Here is a 24,256-nt window from a genome sequence, read left to right on the forward strand (position 1 = left end):
GGACTCTCATTATTTGAGGTGTCTGTTATTCTTTAGATACACAATACCGCACGAAAGTTTAAGGTCGGTAAGATTTTTTGTCATAGATTTTCTACAAGGATGCATACAATTTACCAAAAATGAAAAATGTATCACGGTTTCCACAAAAATATAAAGCAGTACAACTGTTATCAACATTGATAATAATAATAAATGTTTCTTGAGCACCAAATCAGTATATTAGAATGATTTCTGAAGGATCATGTGACACTGAAGACTGGAGTAATGATGCTAAAAATTCAGCTTTGACTTTACAGGAATATGACAGTTATTTTAAATTATAAAAATGTTTCACAATATTTATGTTTATTTACAGTATATTTGATCACGTAAATGCAGCCTTGGTGAATAAGACACTTCTTTCAAAAACATTAAAAAATCTTACCGACCCCAAACTTTTGAGCAGAAGTGTAAAGTCAGTTACTATTCATACTAACGGACTCTAATGGAAACAGCACTTACACAGCATTTATTCATCTTTGTTAATGTTCATTTCATAATTTACTAATACTTAATTAAAATCTTGTAAACATTAGTTAATGCACTGTGAACTAACACGAACAAACAAAGAACAGCTGTATTTTTATTAAGTAATGTTATCAAAGAATAATAAATACAGTAACAAATGTATTGCTCATTGTTAGTTAAAGGGATGGTTCGGAGTAAAATCAACCTAGGGTCCTTTGCACCATGACCTCGAGCCAAAGCCCCCCCCCCCCCCCCCCCCAGAAGCCTTTTTCCCTTGGTTGAACATTAACTAATGTTAATTAATGAACCTTATTGTAAAGTGTTACCAAGTCATTTTATTTTCATGCTCCAGAACTGCTCTGCTGATGCGTAACTAGGAAGCCTTTAGAAACACTGGGATGTCCCAATGGTGCACCAGGCTGTTTAACTAGCTTAACTAGCATAAAGAGCAGCATGGTCAACTAGCGATAGGCTTTGTTGGAGAACCAAATCTAGTCCATCAGCAGCGCCAAACCAGCACAAACCCTTCTGGCCCTCTAAGCTGATTCTCTTTTTTCAGCATTGTATCTGAACATTAAGAGATGTTGTGTACCTTGCACTGTTTACTGCTATAGTAACAAAATAATATCATAAGTTCAGAAGAGGGAACAGACTCTGCATTCACAGGGCTGGAAGCTCTGACAGTGTGACTCGAGAGGAATTTCATTTCGTGGGATGTGACTGTATTGGCTGCATGAGGGCTGTGTGGGGCAACACGAGCTATGGTGAGGATGTCAATTACACAAAATACTGACCTCACGCTTTTCAGCATGCACCATTTATTACCGCAGTCAAGCCCAAAATGTAGTCTATAATCACAGAGGAGACCTTGTGTCTTACTGTGGATTGATCTGAAAGAGTGGTCTTAATTAAAAAATATAAAATGGAAATTAAGTCAAGACATCCTAGTGAATTGGGGAATGTTGTTCACTGATTGAATCAGAGCTGTTGAAGAATATAACATACCAAAGAATGTAAATGTTTTTTGTTGTAAAGTTGTTCGAGAAGCCGTTTCACTGGGATATACGTACGTCACAATAGGGAAGCGCTTCTTGTGGCGGCATCAGTTTCTCGATGAAGTCATTTCTTAGTCCGAGTGATTAGTGACATGGGCTGCGTCCGAAATCGCATAGGCTCTCATGATTAAGTACTTATTTTGAATAAGTAATTACTTCACAACCGCAAAAAACTAAAAAAGTATGTTTTATATATAGCATTAGTGTGTCTGTGTAGTATGAGTGCAATCCGGACATACTACATTTCCCATGTTGTCATTATCATGTGACCTACCAGCGTCACTTATGTCGCTTCACTGCCATTCACAAATCCTCTCCCGTGGCCTCATGGGATAGTAAAGTGTCCATCGTATGCACACTTCAGAATCTCGCCGGAAGTAGGTCATCCGGGTACCTTTTGCCTACTCTTTTATGAGTACTGTGAATTCAGACATACTTTTGTCACATACTGTTTTTCTACTATATAGGGAAGTATGTGATTTCGGATGCAGCCATGGCCTTTACAGTTCGGGTGATTAGCGCAAATATATTTAAAATCAGAAAAGCTAATGATTTCATGAGGCATTTAAACCTTTTTTATCTCAGTAGACAGAATTTTAGAGTACTTATGAGGTCTTTGTTGTAATAGAACCTTGTTCAAAAGTATAATGGACTAAGGCAAAATAAACAAACAAACAAACAAACAAAAAACCCTAGAGAATAAAAAGTTCATTACGGGACAAAGTGATGCCTATGGCATCAGTTGTGAAACACTCTTTAGCTCTATTTAGATCTTTTATTTTTAAGACTACTCCACCTACATTTTACCCTAGCTTGAAAGAGACGGATTGTTATTATGTTCTGACTTTGTGGACTAGGAAGAAAAAGACATTCATGCCACAGCTAGTGTGTTGACCCTGGTCAAATCTAGGATCTTCAGTGTGACATTCATTTGACACCTATACAATAACTTTGCACATTCTCAAGAAGATCAAAGAAACGAGGGGAAAGGCACAGGAAATGTGCTAAGATTCCCCTTTCTTTCTTTTCCTTTCTTTCTTTCTTTCTTTCTTTCTTTCTTTCTTTCTTTCTTTCTTTCTTTCTTTCTTTCTTTCTTTCTTTCTTTCTTTCTTTAACATTATGAATTATGTTGCAGAATATTAATATTATATGATATAGATAAAACTATGTGGCATGATCATTAAATCATTTTGAATGTTGAAGATGAAAAGCTAGAGAGGCTTTGGCACAAGGAACCATCTTAAAACACTTGTATCCTTTAGTGCTGTGAACAGAAAAACCCATTGTGTTGAGCGCACATGGTATGTGGAATATGACTGAAAAAGTGGATGCGGAATTCTGGATGAATGTTTTTAATCTTTTCAAAATATCAATTAATGGCACAAAAGTTGTGAAAATTTATTGTATTAATTGAGTAACCTTATCACCATTTAACTTAATTATTTTGAAATTTTGAACATTTTGCATGTTCTTGCTGAATACCACATGAATTAAGTAGAAAGCTCTATTGGTAAAGTTCATGTTAAAGATATAACTACCCCTACATGAAGGCACAGTGAGATATACGGATAGCTTGGGATACTGTGTCTTTTTGTACTGGGGTGCATTAGGACTATCACTATCCCTGCAAGCTGTTGAAATTAGTCATTTCAAACCACATGACAAGAAAACTTGCCAAGGGAATTAACTGAAAATAGAGCCTCGTGTGAAACACAAGAAGCATGTCAAGCAAGAAGTTACGGTTTTACAGGGTAAAGGGATTAGTTATTCCCTAAAAGTATATTCTTCCATGGTCAGTATTCTTTGGTAAGTGTAGACAATATTTTGTGGTTACAATAAATCTTTGATACAGTGTCTAGGACTGCACCTACAGAAAACTAAATATAAAACATCAAGTATTTCAGTTGTACTGACAGCTGAGATGTCACTGTCAAAACAGTGCATCACAATGGGAATGTTTAATGGTTTGTGTTCATCCCCCTCTACTGGAGAGGAGGGTGTGCATTGTACATCAGGCCTGTCTGCAAGAGTTGATTGTAAGGTCCATGTTTCTTGATAAAAAAAAACATTAACAAAAATTATTCAGCAACACATAGCCAACATCATTTTTTAAATGTATTTACACTTTTTCCAACAAGGAGTGTAATCATTTAAGAGAGTACATTAACTTTACCTTTACGACGGACACTTGTGAAAGCCTTTTTAATATAAAATATGTTAAAAAAAACATTCATATAAATTATACATATTTGCAAATATAGCCAGTGTCATGAAAAGAATAGCAAACATTTTAGGGGAAAAAAGTGAAATATTCAATATGAAATATTCAATACTGACAGATTTAAGGTTTGGCTGATGATAAAATCAGTTTTACTGCACTGTGAGCAACATTGATATCAAACTAACATCACACATTACATAAAGCTCAGCAGAGGAATGCGATGAGATGAAAAAATACATATTTAACACATTTAAAATTACAAATACAAACACTTTAATGATTCAAACACTGTCCCTTAGAGTTACATATCTCAGCAATAAGACAGCTGATGCCACTCTCTTCAAGTCTTATTGGATAAATCTAGGTCTTTGGCCTGTCTCTATTTAAATGATTAATATGGACCACATCCAAGGGCTCTGTTTACACCTGGTATTAAAATGTGTTTTCATCGATCTGATCACAAGTGGACAACGCTAAATGAGAAGGAAATGAGAAGAATCCTCAAATGTGCTGTGCTGGCCTGCAGCTGGAGTGGGACTTCCTGTCTTGAGCCCATTTGTACAGTATCTGCGCAGCTCTGGACAGCTTCTCCTTACAGAAATGCTCTCCTCAGTGTATGTTCCTGCATGATGCTACGAGTAAATGGTGATGACCTCCCTGCCGCCACCTCGGACCAGCAGCACCCGCTCCAATCCCTCTGTGAGCACCTCCAGGAACTCCATGTCTGACCTCAGAGTGAAGGAAAAGTGTGGAGAACTGCAACTGCTCTGCTGTATATGAAGGTGACATTTAAAGAATAACTCTCAGTCTGAAAGAAAATGAGAGACTATGTTATCATGATTCTCTCCATTACCCTTCAGCTACATAACAGCCCCTTTAAGTAGATGTGCCACTGTCTGCATTTCAGCTGATGAAAGGATACAGTTCTCATCCCCGCCCTGGTTTTTGGGTGGTCCTGGCATGTTCAGCAGCACCAGTTGGGCTCCCTGGGATTTGTTAACTACAACCTCATTCAGTTTCACTGCAGTGTGCATTCTTCTCACATTAGTCTGATCCCTGTGAAAAGTTCAGTCATTCACATTTAGCATCAAAACTTAGTTTTTAAGACTTCACACTTTGATAAATATGAGAAATCGCATATAAATTGTACATTATATATGAAAAGACCAAAAACAACTAAAAATGCAAATAAATAAAAGAAAGAAAGAAAATATTGGTATGTCATTTAAATATTTTTACAAGCACTATCATTCAAAAGTTTAGGGTCAGTAAGATTTTCTTATGAAGAAATAAGAAGTGTCTTATGTTCACCAAACCAACATTTATTTGATCAACAATACAGTGAAAACCGTAATATTGTGAAATATTATTACAATTTAAAATAACTGTTTTCTATTTTAGTATATTTGAACATTTTATTGATTCCTGTGATGGCAAAGCGGTCCACTTCAGTGTCACATGATCCTTCAGATATAAATCTAATATGCCGATTTGCTGCTCAAGAAACATTTCTTCTTATTATCAATAGTTGTGCTGCTTAATATTTGTTGTGGAAGCTGGTGATTTTATTCTTCAGGATTCTTTGATTAATCGAAAGTTAAAAAGAACAGCATTTATTTGAAAAATATATTTTTTTGCCACATTATAAAAGTGTTGTTACTTTTTATCAATTCAATTCATCCTTGTTGAATAAAAGTATTAATATCTTAAAAATAGTACTATTAATCCTACTGACCCCAAAGTTTAGAGTTTTAGTGTATGTTTGTAGTTAGTGGAGTATGTCTGAAGAATTCATTGGTAAAGTTACTTTAGCAGAAATTCATACTTGTTTGTTAATGATATCAGTGAGTATATTTTGTTGTATTTCCTTAAAAATGGTTTGAAATATGATGGGGATCCAGTGCTAGGAATTATTGATAACCTCATTGATAGAGATGTGAAGAAGTATTAGACTTCAGAATTATCAAAGGCCAGTTTTTGCAAAGGAATATATGAAACAACCATCTTCTCCTAAATGAGTGAAATGTAAAATAAATGTACAATCCATCTACATGTTAATATTAAACATGAATTAATAACCAAAAACATCTCAATGACAAAAAAACAAACAAACATAAAAATGGGTTATTCTTATCATTAATAAAATGAAATGGACTTAGCACTAAAAAGAATTAATACCACAATGATAGCTGACAAACTGTAGACGTTATCTCTAGTAAGCACAAAGTTATTGTTGACACACATGCAGACAGAAACATCTCTGTCACAATTCTTCATGCTGACACATGCCGTGACTATGACTCACACTGACTTAAGCAGGCCACACACAGAGACACACACCAACTCATGCTGCATGTTTAGTGTGACACACATGCAACACATCCTGTTTACATCTACTACAGTAACACAGACCACACAATTAATGCAGACCCTTTAAGTACATCAACCACTTGCATAAGAGTCAAAGGAACTTACAGATTCTCCCACTCTCTGGAAGGACAAAACAAAATATCTTGGTGTGAAAAAAACTAAACCATTTAATTATGAAACATGATAAAAACCGTTCAGATAAACTGCAAAAATGGACTTGATCTATGAACTCACGGTTTCATATTGAAGATGTCCCGCACAGTCATGTTGGCCTCCCGAAGGCGGTTGCGCTCACTAATCAGCTTCTCTTTGGTCCAGGTCATGTGGACCCGGTCGGACGTGGGCGTGGGCTTGTCGTTCTGAACGGCATGTGACTTAGTGTTCCTGTCATGAATCAGCTGAGGCTGAAAGAGCAAGACACACACTGCTTACAACAATAAACTGCATTAACATTAGGTGAAAATGCTGCTGGAAAGCAGGTTGACAGGACCTAAGATAGACAAACTTTGTTAAAAGACTGTGCTGAAAAGATCAGCTTGGGCCAGTGTGAATTTCCATGGTAGTCCAGGCTGGTTTATGCTGGTTGCAGATCACGGTGGTTGAAAGTAAGTAAGTTTTGCTCAATAAGCAATCAGTATTTAAAACCAGTTGTGCTGATCTTTTCAGCAGGGGAATGAGTGTTGCAGGAAGGTTGCGATACCCACAAACACAAGTTATGGATTAGTAATCAGACTAAGAGTCACTGACAGTCAAGACCAAACACTCTACAGCAGTGGTTCTCAACTCCAGTCCTCGGGACCCACTGCTCTGCACATTTTGTATGTCTCCCTTATTTAACACACCTGAACCAGATCATTAGCTCATTAGGAGAGACTCCATGAACTGAACTGAGTGTGTCAGATAAGAGAGACATACAAAATGTGCAGAGCAGTGGGTCCCGAGGACTGGAGTTGAGAACCACTGCTCTACAGTACATAATATACAATTAAATAAATGTATACACAACTAATCAACAGTTTTGGGGTCAGTATGATTTATTTGAAAGAAATTAATACTTTTATTTGACAAGGATGCATTTAACTGATCAGAAATGACAGTAAAAACATTTAAAAGTCTTTCAAATAAATGCTGTTCTTTTGAACTTACTATTAATCAAAGAATAAATAAAAAAGTTCACAGTTTCCACAAAAATATTAAGCAGCACAACTGTAATAACAAGAAATGTTTCTTGAGCAGCAAATCAGCATATTTGAAGACTAGAGTACTGGCTGCGGGCAATACGCTGATTTCACGCAGCCGCCATTTTGAAATCGAAAGTGAGGCTCCGGTGGGAAGAACCCCGGAAGTAAAGATAAACAACAATGCCTTGGATTACCAACCTGAAGCTGCTGCCGCGATTTACACTATTGGATGTTACTATTCAATATAGGATATATATATAGTTCATTCCTGCTTCTTTTTTTACATTCTGAATTATATATAAAAAAAATATTTTCTTTATAAATGAATTTCACTGTATATAGTCTAAAGTATGAAAGAAATGTATGTACATTTTTAGAATTGACACAACATCATTAAACACAACAATACGCCATCGCATTCACGACTCTCCTGTGATTAAAGGCGACACTTCCGGTTTTCTTCCCACCGGAGCCTCGCTTTCGATTTCAAAATAACGGCTGCGTGAAATCAGCGTATTCAGCTTTGCTATCACAGGGATAAATCACATTTTAAAATATGTTCAAATAGAAAACAGTTATTTTAAATTGTAAGTATATTTTACAATATTACTGTTTTACTGTATTTTTGATCAAATAAATGTTGAAGAACGACTTCTTTCAAAAACTTTTAAAATATCTATCCGACCCCAAACTTTTGAATGGTAGTGTAGTTCGATTAAATAAACAATCTTATAAAAAAGCAGTATAATTAGTGGAGCTGCATGTTTTCACTCAAAATTCAGAAGACGATAGACTCTCTTAACTCATGCTCTATAATGACATGCAGACATGCTGTAAACAAATAAAATCTTGACATTTTCAGGGCCACAGTCATTTTCATTGCCCTGCTTTGCTTATTGCTAAATAATAAGGAATTTTCAAACATATGAGGTGAAAACCATAGCAGAATTATAGTTGCAAAAGGCAGCTCTTGATGAAAGCTGTGGCTCTGTCATGTCTCACAATGTAAATGGTTTACCACTTTTCAACTGGGGCTGGTGCCAGAGCCATTGCCCAATCTGGAACAGAGCTGCGCTTTTACACACAAAAAAACCCTGATGTACAAATCCTAGTCTCTCGAACAAGAGAACCTGTGATGTCAGTGGGCAGAAATTCCACAGCTCCCAAATCGGTGGAAACACAAGTAATTTCTGCGCAAGTACCAACCATAGTCAAGCACCGGCTCGAGCTCAGGCACCAGCCCCAGTAGAAAAGAGGAGGTTTGGATGGGGCAGTTCAGCAGAGTTATACAGGATGGTTATCTAATGGTAGAAGCCTTGACAGAGAGTGAAAATAGGTGATCAGTAAGAGGTAAACCCCCGAGCTATACCTCATCCAGAATTACAGTTGGCACATGTAACTTATTCTTGTGAGATGTTTTCTGGCCGCAGGGCTTCCTCCTGATGGAATTCCGGGATTCATCTGAGATGCTTTGAATCTGGCAGTCGCCACAGAGCAAACAATCCAAAATTGTTAAGTAGGATGAAGAGGCTTTATGTAAAACAGTACTCTAACTTACTCTAATGCAAGTAATGCCTTAAAACTGCATCTAAAACGTATGATTCTGTGTAAAGTGTATTGACTGCAACCATACTGATTTATGCCCCGCATAGTCCCATAATAACCTGACAACAATGCCAAAAGAACAGATTGCTAAAGAAATATTACCTCTCTCTCCCGCTCCGTCTTAGAAAGCTGCATCTGCTTCAGCATCTGAGAGCGTTGTTCCATCACAAGGGTCTTCTCATAGGTGAAGGCCGAGATATCGCCTGCATGCTACAGAGATAATGACATAGTGGCCAGTGAAGTCATACCCATTCCAGTATCTTGCAAACATTCCATCATTATAATATAATATAATATAATATAATATAATATAATATAATATAATATAATATAATAATTAAAACTTTATTAAAACATGATAATGGGTCAAAATTGTATCCCACCATTTCCACAACTTCCACCTTTGCTTCAAGACGCAGGTGGTACAAGAACGTCTGCAGGTCTTTCTTCATCTGGATGCTGTTGTCATCCATCTGAGCCACTGTGAAGATCCTCATCTTACACTTTCTCCAAACCTACATGATTTCAGGGCAGGGAAAGGCACTGTGTGAAATCTCTAGTTGAATAAAAGAGCAGCGCTGCTGTATCAGACATTCTGTCGCCTTCTACCTTGTGCTGGCGGAGCAGGAACGGAAGAAGCATGAGCAGACCACCATCATGGACAATCCACCAGACATCAATGGTACCCTCAGCTAACCGGTCCTGGTTTGTGGGAAATGTATCAATGTTTTTCGCCACTAACAGGGCCTGGTGGGCAGCTGTTGTCTCTCTGATGGTTTCTTTTGGGGGGGGTAAAAAAGTAAAAAATTAAATAATTTTTACTATTTTGTCAAACTGATTGATATTTCATGCAATGTTTTCACACCATTGTGAACAACATAATATTTCACAAACTGATCTGGAATTATTATATAGCTTTTTTTTTCTCGGTACTTTGAGACCTAAAGCCTTCAACAGTTCGCTCATAATAAAGCTCAGCTACCGTCTCAACTCTTATAATCATCATCAATAATCCCTGACCTCATTGCCTTAAGCTGATTATCTGACTTTCTAGCAGCTTAGTTTCAGAAAATGTCAAGTGCACACCAATGAAGTTCTTCCAGGAGAGGGAGCTCTCTGACTGTTTCCAGTTGGCGGGCCAGGCCACCAGCACAGCATTATGTTTCATGCCACCCAGGCCTGCGGACTGGATCAGGTGAGAGAAACCATCCCGCTGGTTAGAGGACACCACCACATGACAGAAACCCTTAGTTTTATCTTTTGCCATGGCTGCTTTGATATTCTGTGAAGTACAAAAACAAAAACATGGATATATGTTAATAAAACTCAATGTGTAATAAATTTGAATACAAAATGTGAATTCAATAAAATGTACTGACTACCAAAAATGGGAGCTGACTGAGAGCATATGCTGTCAGAAAGGCATATGCATAAGCATATGTCTAGTTTAATTATACTACTAATCTCCAGAACTTTGTTTAACATAAAGACAACATTGACTACAGGTAGATTAAAAATGACTTGAAGGTCAGGATTCTAAAGGGGAATTTGTTTTTGTGACTGTCATGCAATGTCACCATAAGCCATAAACTTATTACAAGGACTTTCACTCTTGTGCAATCTGCAGTGGGTTAGGTTAGGCGAAATGTCTTGCTCAAGGGCACAATGGTCATGGCTTGCTTCTTGCAGAGTTTGAGACAGCAACCTTCTGGTAACCAGCACTGAGTATTAAAATGTTCCATAAACTGTGTTAATCTTTGACGTGATAGTAAATTGGTGAATTTTTTTACAACATATAATATTGTCAGCATTTTTTAATGGACAAATGTAGTTATCTAGGAAAGCCCTGACATGCAGAAAATTAGAAGAATGTAAGAATTCTTTTATTTTCCCCTATTTGCTGACAATAGTGGTACAGAAATTACACACTTCATTGGACGACAGAATCATCTCTGTATTTGACAATCATCTCTGGATAGTTGTCAAATGCAGAGATTTGGCTTTAAGCTTCTGCCTTCACCTGTTCAGAGAGCTTAGCATCTGCCCCACGAGCCATGTAGGTGCCCTCCAGCACTGAGCAGACGATAGTCAGGCCTTTCCCAGCCTTCAGCTGTGAGGTAAAGGAAAGCAGACGTGGATGCTTTACCCCCAAGTCAGAGTCCAACTTTAGGAGCACCAGCAGCTGAGGTCTGGAATATGAGTTAAATGATATTTGCCTTAGATTTTTTCAAGTTTGTGGATGTTTATAAAGCACTGGAGATGTGCTGGGAATGCTTGCCTCCAGTTCTTTGTGTGAGGTGGTGCCTCCTCCAGTTTTATTAAGGCATAACGAGCTGCGTTAAGGGACAATCCTCGAATCCCATCTCCCCATTCCTTCTCTGCCCTGAGGGGTGTTGGGGAAATGACATAGTCATCAATCATCTCTTGAGTTAATTTAGAACATTTAACCTAAAAAAAAACAGTGAGTCTGATGGACACTTGCTTACCCTCTGTATTCAATGTACTTGTAGATGCATCCAGCAATCAGTATGACAAACAAAGCATAGAACCAAGATGAGACAAACATGAGGGAGAGACTCAGGCTCATCCCAAGGAAAGAGAGGGACCTGCAGACATCCAATGGTGCATTTAATGGTAGTTAATACAAGCAAACATTAACTCTGACTGCTCCAGTATACCTCAATTCACATGTAGATGGAGCTAATAACCATTACACTACACCTATTTGGTTAATGAAAAACCCATGTCCATGTAACAGCATGACATTGTTAGCATGTAGGAAAACAGAATGTGCACTTCTAACAAAGCTGTTCATTGTTCCTTTGGAAATCATTAAGTGTGACTTGCCAGTGGTAGAACTTGAATCTTGGCCTCCAATTTGGGGTGCGTAGAAGTGTTTGGACAGCACAGGCCAGGTTTACAAAGAGGTAACACATCAAGAAAAACCTATAAAGTAGACATTGAAACCAAGGTTATTATAGTAAGATAAAACTAAAACCATAAAAAACTTGAATTAAAATAACTATTAGCTGAAATTAAATTAAAAACACGTATTTTATTTCAGCTAGTTGCCAAGGAAACATTTCTTATTTTCATTTTGTATAACTTGTACTAAAACAACCAAAACTAAAATCAAAATTCATGAAAACTATAAACTATATAGACATTAAAAGAATAACATGGTGGACAAAAATTTAAATGAAAACGTTTCTCAATGATACTAAAACACGAAATTCACAAACTGAGTAGCAAAACTGCATGTAATGGCCACATTTAGAGTGCAGGCACAATTACTGTACAGAATTTCACTGACACACATTTTTATAATTATTCATAAAAATTATAAATATTTATAAAATATATTAAATGATACACTTTAAAATAAAAATCACTTAAAAGTAATGGTGAGTCATCAAACATAATTTTGACACAAATTTCTATTTGCCTAAAAGCTAAAATGATATTTGTGTGATGGCTCAACTCTAAGGATTTTTTTCTTCTGGCCTGGTCGGGCCAGTGGTCACAATTTTTACTTGACCTGCCAAAAATGTACTAGCACTACCACAAAAAAAGTTATATAAAGTAATAATCAAATTACGACCAACAGCACAAATAAGTACAATAGAACAAATATACAAATGAGATAAACAGTGCTTTTCAGGTTTTTCAGGTAGGTCTAACAATAGTTTTAAGGTAGAGAAATTGAATAATCAAATGTAAAATAACACAGCAGTCTTCACTGAATAAATTAAATATAGATTAATCCTGTTATATACTGTAATATACTGTTACACATGCGTTTTACTTCTCAACTGTTTATGTTCACTTAAGACATAACCGACAATGTTACGAGGATACTCACCAATATGGGCATGTTGACATATTTTTGTGTGAATATGTCCATTCAAGTGCACAAAGACATAAAAGAGAACTCAATTCAGTATTCACGTGCTGAGAGGCAGCTTCATGGGCAAGAGCTTTGGATGTGTGTTGCGCACAAAACTTCTCACACAGCGAGTACCGAATTGAGTTCTCTTTCGTGTCCTTCTTGTGTTTGAATATATAAAATGGCTTACAAGACTTAAAAACACATGCAAATGATAAACTTTCGTGACGATACAGCACTGGCCCGATCGGGACAGTTGACGGAACTGTCTTTTACGCTGGCCCCGGGCCATCGGGCAGTACTTGTCGAGCCCTACACATAACTATAGTCTTTTTTTACACTTAACAAAAATATATAAAATTTCCAGCCAAAATCAGTACAAATTTAAAATAATTATAATTATAATAACACAAACACACATACAGATTCCGCCAATAATATAATATTCCACCCTAGCTATATCACAAGTAAAAGGTGAAAGCAAGAGGAACACACTCACATTGACAGGATGGGAGCAACATCATCTAGGGAAGCGATGAGGATCCCAATCTCACAGATGGCTGCAGTTAGGAGTAAGGCCCAGGTTGGCTCACCATTAGCTTTACTATGACCAAACACCTGCCAGTGAGACATAGGTCATGTAAGTTACATCACAAGATTATAGTCAAGAAGACTATTCTCTCAACTGTGTTGCACACTTGAGCAAGAACATTTCAAACAAACACCTGTGCCTCAAGACACGTAAAGGTGCGTTCAACTAATACAACATCACAAAAGGAAAGCCAGGGCATGTTGTTACCTGTAAGAATGGCATGATGCCATCTCGAGCTATAGCCTGAAGGATCCTGGGAGCACCAGTGAGGCTCTGTAGGCCCGCCCCACAACATGAGAAAAATGAGCCAATCACAATCACCCATGAAGAAGGCCAAGCTAGTGTTGAAACAACTAGAGTGTTCTTAACTGAACGTCCATACCTATTACAAAAGCAAGCATGCAAAAACATGAAAAAACAAGAAGAATGTATTACACGCGAAAACTGTGACTGCAGGTCTTATCTGAATGGATTTATAAAGCATTTTTGTAACCCACTGTTATTACATATTATTATTATCATTACCAAATAGCACTTACTTGTCTCGCAACACCACACCTTCAATACATGCTCCAAATAACACTACACAGGAAATGTCTGTTTAGAATAATTAAGGGGTTAATCTTGTTAAATAGTAAATTATAAAATTGTTTATAGAATGGACCATTTAAAATGGTTTCCCTAGAGGCTTTATTTTTTTGCAGCAAAAAGATACAGATTAAGGAGGTGGTTATAATAGCCAGAATGGTGCCAGTGGGAATGGACCTCTGAGGGTCTCTAAGATCTCCAGACCTGTTCGATCCAGCCATGATTCCTGTGAAAATCAGAGAAAAACATTTTATATGTTTCATAATACTTTTAAAACACCTTTTCCACAATCACAAATGGTGAAGCCATTAATTTAACTACATTTTTTCAGTAGGGTTTTTAAACCACATAGTTTTTATTCCACATAGTATTTTAAGTAGCAAAGCTATTTGACTTATTTTAGGTAGCCAGTTAGTAGTCACGTTTATTCCTTGACAATATTTCAGCAATTCCTGCCAGAGATGCCCAACTAATGAATCACTTCCTTTCAAACGATCAGCCAAGGAATCTTGAAATAAGTTTGCAATTCAGTCTGAATCTTTATAGATCACTCATATACTGAATCATTTGGAATGGTTTCTAACTCTGTGAAAAGTTCTAATTTTGAAACAGATAGAGTGCTAGATGAACTGGATATTTACCCACAATCCTTTGAAACCAAAACTACAGATGCATCCTATCGTTTGTAAGCGGTGAAGATCTTTGTTATGTTTAACACCTGCATACACTTTGAGGGCAACTCTGAGCTGCAGGTAAATGTGATTTGCAGCCAATAGAGTATAAAAACACTAAAAATCCCCAAAAAGCACAAGTACAAAGCTGTGTTCCCTTTCAAATGGGAACTCGCACTGCCTCCTAAGACGCTACTGGGGAATGCCTCAGAATGACTGGTGTCTGAAGCACGCAGGACGCAGTGTCTCGTTCCCTTTCTCAGGGAACCAAGGTTACATTTGTAACCAGAGATGTTTTGAGACATGAAGATTACACATTTAAGATATTTCTACCTATACAAAAACATGTATTAGATAAAAAATAACCCCAAAATGAAAGTTCATCATTCAAACACATATTACTTTCTTTTTTCCAAGTGTAGCAAAACAATTTTGAGTCACATAGGCCCTCTGGTCACTTTCCCATGCTCCATGTGACCGTATAATTCGTTGAACCAGGTCAACTGAACTGATTTATAGAAAAGATCTGTGGTCACCACTATTATGGGGCTTTTTGGAAATTGAAAATCATAGTCCACATGCATTATACTGAAAATGGCCAGTACTACAAAAATGTGCCTTTCTACAGAAGAAAGTCATAAAGGCTTGGAATGACGTGGTAAAGGTGAGTAAATAAAATACATTTACGTTACGTTAAATACATTTCTCCTTTTTTTGTTGTTGTAAACTATACCTGTAACTGAGGGGAAGTAGATTCCAACCAGAAGGGTAAAGAAGGTGGCGATGTCATTGAAGACATAAGGCATTGAAATGTCCTTGTCCATCTTGTTATCTGAAGCACATTCTGAATTCTGTTCCTTCTTCTCCACTATCGCCATGTATTGTCCATAGTGTCCCCACATGTTTTCTAGGAAGGAGAAACAGTAATACTTAGCAAATAAAACTTGATTACCACTGTCTTATGTTTGAGAAAATGCATCATCTGATAAAACAAATCAGCTGACTTTGCTTAATTTTATTATCATTAAATGGGGTGGTGTATAACTACTTGTTTGAGTAAAATAAGATGTGTATGGTTTTCTGTGTATTTGTATTTGAGAATTTACCTGATATGGCCCCGCTGAGCAAGCCAGGAACAGCCCGAATCTCTGTCAAATTGTTAAGGGTGAAGTACTCATCACAGGTTGCATTTCCTAAGTCACCTTTGCAAAAATGCTTCCACAGTTTGGTAGGGCTGGTTACGTTGTCGATTACCTCCGTCTTTAGACACTTGTCAAAATGTTTCAAGGTGCGGTTGCCTAGTAGACAGATTCTGTTGATGCACAAGAGAGCATGGGCAAATTAATTGTGTAATAAAAAATGCTCCATAACATCTCATATAGGCTATCTTAAAATTGTAAACCCTTTCATCATATTTCAATCAAATACTAAGGCATAGGCATTTCTAGTTTTTATTTCGTTTTTTTGGGTTAGGTTTTTGTTGTAACGTCACGCCAGGTAGCCCTGCCCTCAATGACGATCGTGTATACCAACATCAAACATGGACGTCGAGAGAATGAATGTGGAAGTCCAGTCAAGCCTCAGGGACGTCACGAGAATACGAGGTATGTGTTCTTAGTTTTGTTTTTACACTTTTCAACAGCACCACTGATATGGCAAGCCGTTTTAGCTTAAATTGTACCCAGTGTTTGTGTACCCAGCGTAAATTTGAGAGCTCTCTAATTCAGTTATTACTAGTAAAAATTACAATTAGAGAGCTCTCTAATTCAATTATTACTAGTAAGAATTACATTTACAGAGCTCTCTAATTCAATTCTTACTAGTAACAATTCCAATTAGAGAGCTCTACAAATTAATTTTTACTAGTCATATGTCTCCATTGACTTCCATTTATTTTTAATTACGGAGCTCTACAACTGAATTGTTACTAGTAAGAATTGAATTCGAGAGCTCTGCAATTGCATTCTTAGTAGTAACAATTGAAATAGAGAGCTATCTAATTGGAATTCTTACTAGTAACAATTCAATTGTAGAGCTCCGTAATTAAAAATGAATGGAAGTCAGTGGAGACATATGACTATAGTAAAAATTCATTTGTAGAGCTCTCTAATAGGAGGATCTTTGTTGACATCTTTGTACGCATGCGCGAGTGGTTGTGTGGCAACAAAACAAACAGTATTGCGGGCAGTAAAGACGCGACGAGCATTTTCAAGAGAGTTAGCGGGCGAAATCCACAATATATAAGCACTTTAACATCTGAAGACCGGAGGAGGTTTGGAGAGAAGCTCAAAATTTGTATTGGTGACAAAATCGAAGTTATTCAAAGCCCATATGAGATCTGGGATGACAAAAAACGTTGGTCCGACTCGCCCGTGTCTTGGCCACCAATCTGCTGGGGAGACATTTATTCTTATTTAATAGAAACCCCTGGACCCTTCACTCATGAAAGATTAAAGGCTTTCAAAAGATTATTTTGTTTTTTCGAAAAGTTGGGCCGATCTTTTCTGCCAAACAGAAAGCAGTGATCGTGCTAAAAGCAGAGGTTAGAACAGCCTTTTCTTTTGCTTTTAAGTTTTGCGATCCAGAATAGCCCATTTTGATGTGGGGAACATAGTCTGGGTGCTGTGGATCGCGGTTTGGGACACCTGAATCAGAACGCGAAAACATATGACTCGGTTGATTTGACTCAGTTTTATTTATTTTTTTATTCAATCTTCTATAAATACATAGTCACTAAGACTTAGGCCTACCATGAACAAAATGAGCCTCACAAACTCGATCAGTAACGTTAGCTGCAGGAATCCAGGCTTTCTTCGGAGCGTCCAGGTTCAATCGCCTAATTGCACGCAACCATTTCTTTCGTTTTTCGCGATCCTTTTCGGAGGGAATTCGAAAAAACTTTTTATCAGGCCCCCAACGAGCCGTACTCGACCACACAGCAAGAGTGAACCATCCTCTTCTCTAAATCCTCCTCCAAACGTGCAAAACAATCAAATTACAGGTATCTAGAGGTATCTAGCGGTGTTTCCTGCCACACGATTCCCATGATGCAACGCGACAAACATAAACAATGACGTCACAAAAGATCCGCCTATTGGAATTGTTACTAGTAAGAATTGAATTAGAAAGCTTTGTAATTGTAATTCTTACTAGTAATAATTGAATAAGAGAGCTCTCTAATTGTAATTGCTACTAGTAAGAATTGAATTGTAGAACTCTCTAATTGAATTCTTACTAGTAAAAATGCAATTACGACGAGTAACGTTGGGTACAATTTAAGCTAATACGGCTTGCCATACACTGAGGCTCCTGTGCAAGAGAGCGCGCACAAACGGCAAGAACTGCTCTGATTGGCTGTTTTGTGATTGATTGCGTTGCGTCGCTCTCAGTGGAGATGGACAGATTGCTTGTCCACTTATCGCTTATTCGCGTCACTTTTGGTTAGGACACAACCAGGGCCGGCGCGTCCATATAGGCGAACTAGGCAATTGCCTAGAGCGGCACTTTTGTAAGGGCGGCAAAATGTGTACCAATCGGGAATGAGCAATTCACAAAAATAGGCTATATGATTTGCTGAGCTGCCGCTGCGCCGCCCCGCCCCCTGCTCTCACGAGTCATGACTCATGACTGAGTGATGGGAAGTTCGGATAATTTTACTGACTCTCTTGTTCGATCTCGTTCATAAAAATGAACGAATCTTTATTTGAGTCATTTCGTTAATTTAAGTGGCTTTAAATGTTACACAGCCAAAATCCCCGATCACATCCACCTACGCATATAGTAGGCTATATGTATATATTTGCTTCCTCTTGGCCTAAAGTGTTCCTGCAACGGGAGTGTTCTCTGGCTAGAGCGCAGAACAGCGGAGTTTGTATGGACAGAAGTGCATGCCTGAGCTTGTGTTTTGGGTTAAGCTGCGTTGCTTTGACATTGTGGAAAATATAACAATAGAAACAAAATATAGGCTATTAGCCTTTTTACCCATTATTATCAATCTAAATTAATTTCGTTTTTCTTTATGTAAATTTCGTTTTTCTTTATGTAAATTTCGTTTTTCTTTATGTAAATTTCGTTTTTCTTTATTTAAATTTCGTTTTACTTTATTTAAATGTCGTTTTTTCTTTATTTAAATTTGAAATTTTGTTTTTTCTTTATTTAAATGTTTTTTTTTCTTTATTTAAATTTCGTTTTTTCTTTATTTAAATTTTACATTTAGTTTTTTTCTTTATTTAAATTTTGTTTTTCTTTATTGAAATTTTGTTTTTCTTAATTTAAATCTACCCTTTACTGTGTCAGTAATTTGTTAGGGACTGTTCGTTTTTTATTTAAGGGGCCACCGGAGGAGTTTTGAGATCTGTTGTCAAAAAAGACATGACCTTCGCCAGCAATACATTTTTCTATGACCCTCCAAAATGTTTGTGAAAAAAGGCATGACCCTCCCCGATAATTTATTGATTAGCCTACTTCTGTACTGGTTTGCGCTTGGCAAAGATGTTCAGATAGCCATTGTTGTTTTTTTTGTTTGTTTTTTTTAAACCATAAACTCTTGCTTTCTCATCTTACTAGGGCTGTAACGATAGACCAAACCTACGATTCGGTTCGTATCACGATTTTTGATTTTAGATTTGAAAAAAATCATGTTTTCGGTGCTGATGGTGAACATGTGGGTGGCGCTGCCAATAAAGCATCTAAAAGCTGTCACAAAGAACCAGCAAAAGTAATGATTATTAATATGTCAAATATAGCAAGGAAACATTTTAATTGTTTATTAATAAACAAGTGTTTTCTGTGTCGACTACAAAGATGAAGTTGACGATGCGTCGCGATCTTCTCAGAACGCGCCAGAGAGAAATGCACATTTCATAAGCAGAAAGCAGTCTGTTTTTTTAATTGTTCTGTTTAAAAGTAGACATTTCAAGCTTTCTATATATTTCTCAGGTCTGTGAGGCAAGTAGCATACCTTACGCTGAGTTTCGGTTCATTTATGAGACAAGAGTCCAGTTCACTCGCCCGCGCCTCCGTGATTATCTATTTTCTACTATATTTACTTCTTATTTATTAAATCCAGATGAAACATTGATTAAAATTAAGATACAATTAATAAAAAAACGAAATTCACTTTAAAGAAAGGCTTTGTGCTTTCTGTTTGAGGTCTCTGTGAATTTTTTTAAGTCGCTTTCAGAGCAGTCATGTCCGTAATGGAGAACTGTCACGAACATTGTTTTTTGGGGGGGTTTTTTCACATAAATGCGAACACGAAAAATAAAATAAAAATAATATTTTATGTTCTGTGGAGGCCGATCTTTATTCATCCGGTGGGTATATATCTTTTGGTTTGCACAGTGTAATTTATAGAAGAATTACTAAAACATATTTTGTTTTAGTAATCCCTCCCCTATTTTATATAGACCCTCCCCTATTTTCCTCCGGTGGCCCCTTCCATAAATACCGAACGGTCCCTTAGTCAGAAAAATATAGACTACCTTAAAGTATTGCTTAATTTAACAGACGTGTGTGTGCGTTTTATATTGCTAGTGCAGCGTGCATCAAGTATAAGCCCTGCCCGCTTGAGGTGCGTCGCTTCCCGCTCGAGGTGTTCTGTAGTTTACTAAAAGTTTATTAATTCTGAACGTGTCGTGTCTCGCGTGTCCATCTATATTGCACCACCAAATGCTACACTGCACTCCCTTGTGAAGTCGATTGGATGAACGGTTCTCGAAATAATCAAAATGCAAACGGACATAGACACATAGAGATTCCTGCCTTTATTAGAGAGAAAAATATGTTCAGCACCCTCTCGAAGCTTTGAATATTCGATGTTCATTACTACCGCAGCTTCGAAGCTCAAAAATGGTATTCGGACCAGCCCTAGGGGCGGCACAAATGTTTTTCGCCTAGAGCGGCAGAAGTGCACGCGCCGGCCCTGGACACAACATAACAATTTTGCTTTCCACTGCGCAGCTTTTATTATTTATTTTCGATGTAAATATACGCTAGACAAACGTATACGTCTAAAACGCCTCTGGAGACTGTTCATATTTACCATTCAGCTGTGCTGCGGGCATGTGTCTCGGGGTTTTAAAGGAAGAACGCGTTCCTTGTGTAAACAACACCAAAGACTGAAATCCTACAATCAACAACTAATGTGCACTTCAAGTGGGAGTCGGAAATATTAAAATTGCGCGTTCCAAGAACATAATGACGAAGCGAAGTCATATTAATGAGCGGGAAACTCAGAATTCTTAGACTGGGTAAACCCAGCCTGGTCTGCCGGCTATTTGATTTCGCCCTGCAGCTCAGCCTCAGGCTGGTATGTAACCTGTAAATTTATCTCTGCTGCTTCCTTTACATATTTGGGGGAACCAATCACAAACGGGCTTATCCACCTGGCGCGCTATTGGCGGGTTGATTCCAATCCAATTCCAGAGCCGTTACGGCTCTGTCAATTCCTTTTAACCTCTTGACGATGCTCAATGGCTTCTTTTTAGCAAATGAATTGCTCGAGTGGGTGTAAATACCACAAACTTTCATGTTTTTTTGTGCATAACCTGCAAAAATCACTCGATTCCATTGCTGCTTCTGCAAACCGCTGATCAACACGTTTGTTTACACATTTCCTGCCTGGAGATTTCGCGTAGCTCTGCAAAGTACGTCACCCGGATCGTTGGTCTGATTGGTTGAAGAACTATCCAATTGCGTACAGTGTCATTTGAACTATGCCTGTTGATCACGCCTCTTGTGCAGTAGAAAATACAGAGCAGACTACCCAGACCAATATTCAATCTTAAAAGATTGAGCTTGGTCTGGTGATAGCCAGACTACAGAATTCGATGATGCACAATTTGCCAAGTTGGGACGTTGATATGGGTTTACCGATTTGAGACCGGATGGAAACACTAATCTATTTTGATAATATCAAATGTAATCTCTTTATATTTAGAGAGTGTGTGCAAAGCAAGTCTATAGCAAATGGTCTTCTTTCACCGTTTGCTTATTGTGATAACATAAATGCTAGAAATTGATATTTTTCATCATTTTGATTTTAGATGTAGTTATTTGGGTTTATTGTTCAACATAAAAAAAAAAAACTATTTCTATGTAGTTTTGTTTCTATTTCTATGTAATATTTCTGGCTTGAATGTGAGACATAATTTGTACTTGAAGACAACATAACGTTTTCCACCATTGTGTTTAAATGTCCATGTAAAAAAATCACTGCATTACTCACTGAAAATTGGGAGGCTTGATTGCGCTTTGGATGGCGCCTGCGTAAATTGCCATAATTGACAGCACCACACAGGACAGGAAGATCAAGGCCAGTTTGTTGACATATTTCACTCCAACAAACACTACCAGGGTCATGATAGCTAAACAGCATGTGCCATAAATACGCATGTTATTTTGCATCCAATGTGACTCCTGTTCTTTAAACACATTGGCAGTGGGCATGATGTATGTCTGTAGCAGGGTATAAAAGGAAAGAGAGAAAAGTTTTTAAGTTAATCTGATTTTTGAGGTTATGTGACTAGGGCAATGAAAGGGTAAGTTGATCAAATCTGCTGACTCGAGTTAGCTCAGTGCTGACACAAACTCTTCTGCGGTGCCAAATGAGCACTGTATTTGCTCACAAGAAATTGTTAGTGTTGGTGCATAAGTTTTGACTCACCAAAAAAATTTCCATGGTTCCTAATATGTACATAGAACCTGCAAATGTGGTGCCCAGGTAGAAACACAGACCCACTGCTCCTCCAAACTCTGGACCTAATGCTCTGGAGATCATGTAGTATGAGCCACCAGCTAAAGTGGGAAGAGAATCAAGTTGACTTGAAACAAATATGGAGCAAATAAAAATAATATATACAAGAGTGACATAACAGATTGAAATCATACCAGGCACTACACCATTAGTTGCAATGGCACTCATTGAAATTGCAGTCAGCATGGTCTATGGATGAAGAAAAAGACTGATGTAAAACAAAACTTATATATGCTTGCTTGCAGGGTAATTATACTTTTTAGTTTAGTTTTTATTTTCTATTTTACTCACAATTTGGTTTAATTGTTGTTAGGTTTCACTATCATCGTCAGTTTAAATTGTTTCAGGGCTTTCTAGTTTCAGTTTTTGTTTTAGTATTTTAGGGCTAATGTTAAGTTAATGTAAGTACATTTTTCAGCAGGGTCTAATGTTATTGCTATCCTATGTAACTTTTCACTCTAGTGGTTAAAAAAAAAACTTCATCTTGCAGAAGAACATTGTTAGATTATTAGATTATTATAGTTTTATCAAAGTTTATTTAGGTAAATACATGATTAAAGATGTATATTTTTTCACTCACATTAATACAATTTTGTTCATTTTTATAAAAAAAGTGACATAGTATAGCTTTAATGCAGACGAGTTGCAATTATTTAATTAAGTCTTAATTATTAATTACGTTTTATAGGATACCAGGCATAGACAAAAACGCAAATGAAATCAATTTGTGATCATTTATATTTTATAAAATTAGCTTGAGTTTATCACTGTCATGTTAATCTTCAATTTTAAAAACCCAACACCAGGCTTTGAGCAGGCCAGTAAAATTCTTCCACACACCAGACCCTGTTAGCCATATCAATCTAGATCTGGATTTGAGTCATGCTGAAACTATTGCCACAATGTTTGAAGCACATAGTGTAGTTCTGTAGAATGTGTGTGTTCTATAGAATCAAGATGTGTCTTCACTTGAGGAGGAAGTGTTGACATACTTTGGGCTATGTCACGTTTTTTTGTGTGTGTGTGAGACAAAATGGCATTAAAGCAATGATTGAAGAAATGCCTTCATGCAGTTCTCTTGCGCAGTTTATTTGCGCTTTTAATAACTTAAGCATGTTCCGCTCATTTATTTTCTCATTCATTTCTTTTTAAATCTAACGTGCCAGTAACTTTAAGCAGTCCTGCGCTGGGTAGATAGATTTACATACAGCCATCAATTAACACTTATCGCCAGGTTGTATAGCCCTACTCCTCCACGCCTCCCCTGACATGCCATCGTCTCGCGCCCCCCTGTGGAGGTCCACCCCACACTTTGAACTTTGAAAACCCCTGATCTAGGTAAACCAGGTTAGTGAGTTCAAAAAAAGATCTTTTAAATTGTCAATGGGAAAAACTCACACAAGAACAGCACATAAAGATGACAGCAAGGGCCTCCAAGATTCCCGCGGTACCCACTATCCACGTGAGCCGCAGGAACAGAATCACACCCAGAATGTTCTGCATGCAGGGCAGGAACACTCCTATAAATGTGCCCATCTGAGGGCCCTTCAAACAGATTGACACACAAAGCAAAAAAAAAATTAAGCCATGTAGGCAAACTGAAATTCTAGCAAAATGTCTGTTGAAGCTGAATTCAATGTGTGTTTGAGTCTCCTATAATCATCTCAGTGTGAGTCTGGTTGGAGACTCACCTTCACGGTGACTCTCTGAATCCCATCCTGACTCTCAGCCTCCTCATGCTCGATGACCCCCTGGGTTATGTTGGTGTAGTTGGCAAGTTTGTTGAGGAGGGATGACACCATTGGAGTGCTGTCCATCTCATCC

At 37.5% G+C, this 24,256-nt stretch overlaps 1 protein-coding gene and 1 long non-coding RNA gene across 5 annotated transcripts in view; one reads left to right on the forward strand and one right to left on the reverse strand.

Annotated features, from left to right (window-relative positions):
• Positions 1 to 3,661: 3,661 nt before the first annotated feature.
• slc12a7a (solute carrier family 12 member 7a) overlaps positions 3,662 to 24,256 on the reverse strand; it is a 28,334-nt gene continuing 7,739 nt past the window's right edge. For 2 of the 4 annotated variants that reach the window (XM_082174391.1, XM_082174393.1), the window contains exons 3-26: positions 24,124 to 24,255; positions 23,831 to 23,977; positions 22,567 to 22,621; positions 22,343 to 22,473; positions 21,905 to 22,134; positions 15,783 to 15,988; positions 15,410 to 15,583; positions 14,133 to 14,231; positions 13,957 to 14,014; positions 13,625 to 13,799; positions 13,325 to 13,443; positions 11,787 to 11,885; positions 11,426 to 11,545; positions 11,218 to 11,322; positions 10,960 to 11,128; positions 10,026 to 10,221; positions 9,549 to 9,718; positions 9,323 to 9,454; positions 9,042 to 9,149; positions 8,704 to 8,811; positions 6,388 to 6,557; positions 6,259 to 6,273; positions 4,706 to 4,839; positions 3,662 to 4,507 (exon numbers count right to left, since the gene is read on the reverse strand). In XM_082174391.1, the coding sequence (XP_082030517.1) occupies positions 4,416 to 4,507; positions 4,706 to 4,839; positions 6,259 to 6,273; positions 6,388 to 6,557; positions 8,704 to 8,811; positions 9,042 to 9,149; positions 9,323 to 9,454; positions 9,549 to 9,718; positions 10,026 to 10,221; positions 10,960 to 11,128; positions 11,218 to 11,322; positions 11,426 to 11,545; positions 11,787 to 11,885; positions 13,325 to 13,443; positions 13,625 to 13,799; positions 13,957 to 14,014; positions 14,133 to 14,231; positions 15,410 to 15,583; positions 15,783 to 15,988; positions 21,905 to 22,134; positions 22,343 to 22,473; positions 22,567 to 22,621; positions 23,831 to 23,977; positions 24,124 to 24,255 (3,144 nt within the window). In that variant the 3' untranslated portion in view covers positions 3,662 to 4,415. The remainder of the gene's footprint in view (positions 4,508 to 4,705; positions 4,840 to 6,258; positions 6,274 to 6,387; positions 6,558 to 8,703; positions 8,812 to 9,041; positions 9,150 to 9,322; positions 9,455 to 9,548; positions 9,719 to 10,025; positions 10,222 to 10,959; positions 11,129 to 11,217; positions 11,323 to 11,425; positions 11,546 to 11,786; positions 11,886 to 13,324; positions 13,444 to 13,624; positions 13,800 to 13,956; positions 14,015 to 14,132; positions 14,232 to 15,409; positions 15,584 to 15,782; positions 15,989 to 21,904; positions 22,135 to 22,342; positions 22,474 to 22,566; positions 22,622 to 23,830; positions 23,978 to 24,123; position 24,256) is intronic. The other 2 variants (XM_082174392.1, XM_082174394.1) reach the window with 2 other exon arrangements.
• On the forward strand, positions 6,564 to 8,045 carry LOC309502134. Its single transcript, XR_014207171.1, has 2 exons — positions 6,564 to 7,414; positions 7,856 to 8,045. It is a non-coding gene; the product is annotated as an uncharacterized lncRNA (long non-coding RNA).

The sequence above is a fragment of the Leuciscus leuciscus genome, assembly GCF_965113295.1.
Source record: "Leuciscus leuciscus genome assembly, chromosome: 6".
Taxonomy (NCBI): Eukaryota; Metazoa; Chordata; class Actinopteri; order Cypriniformes; family Leuciscidae; genus Leuciscus; species Leuciscus leuciscus.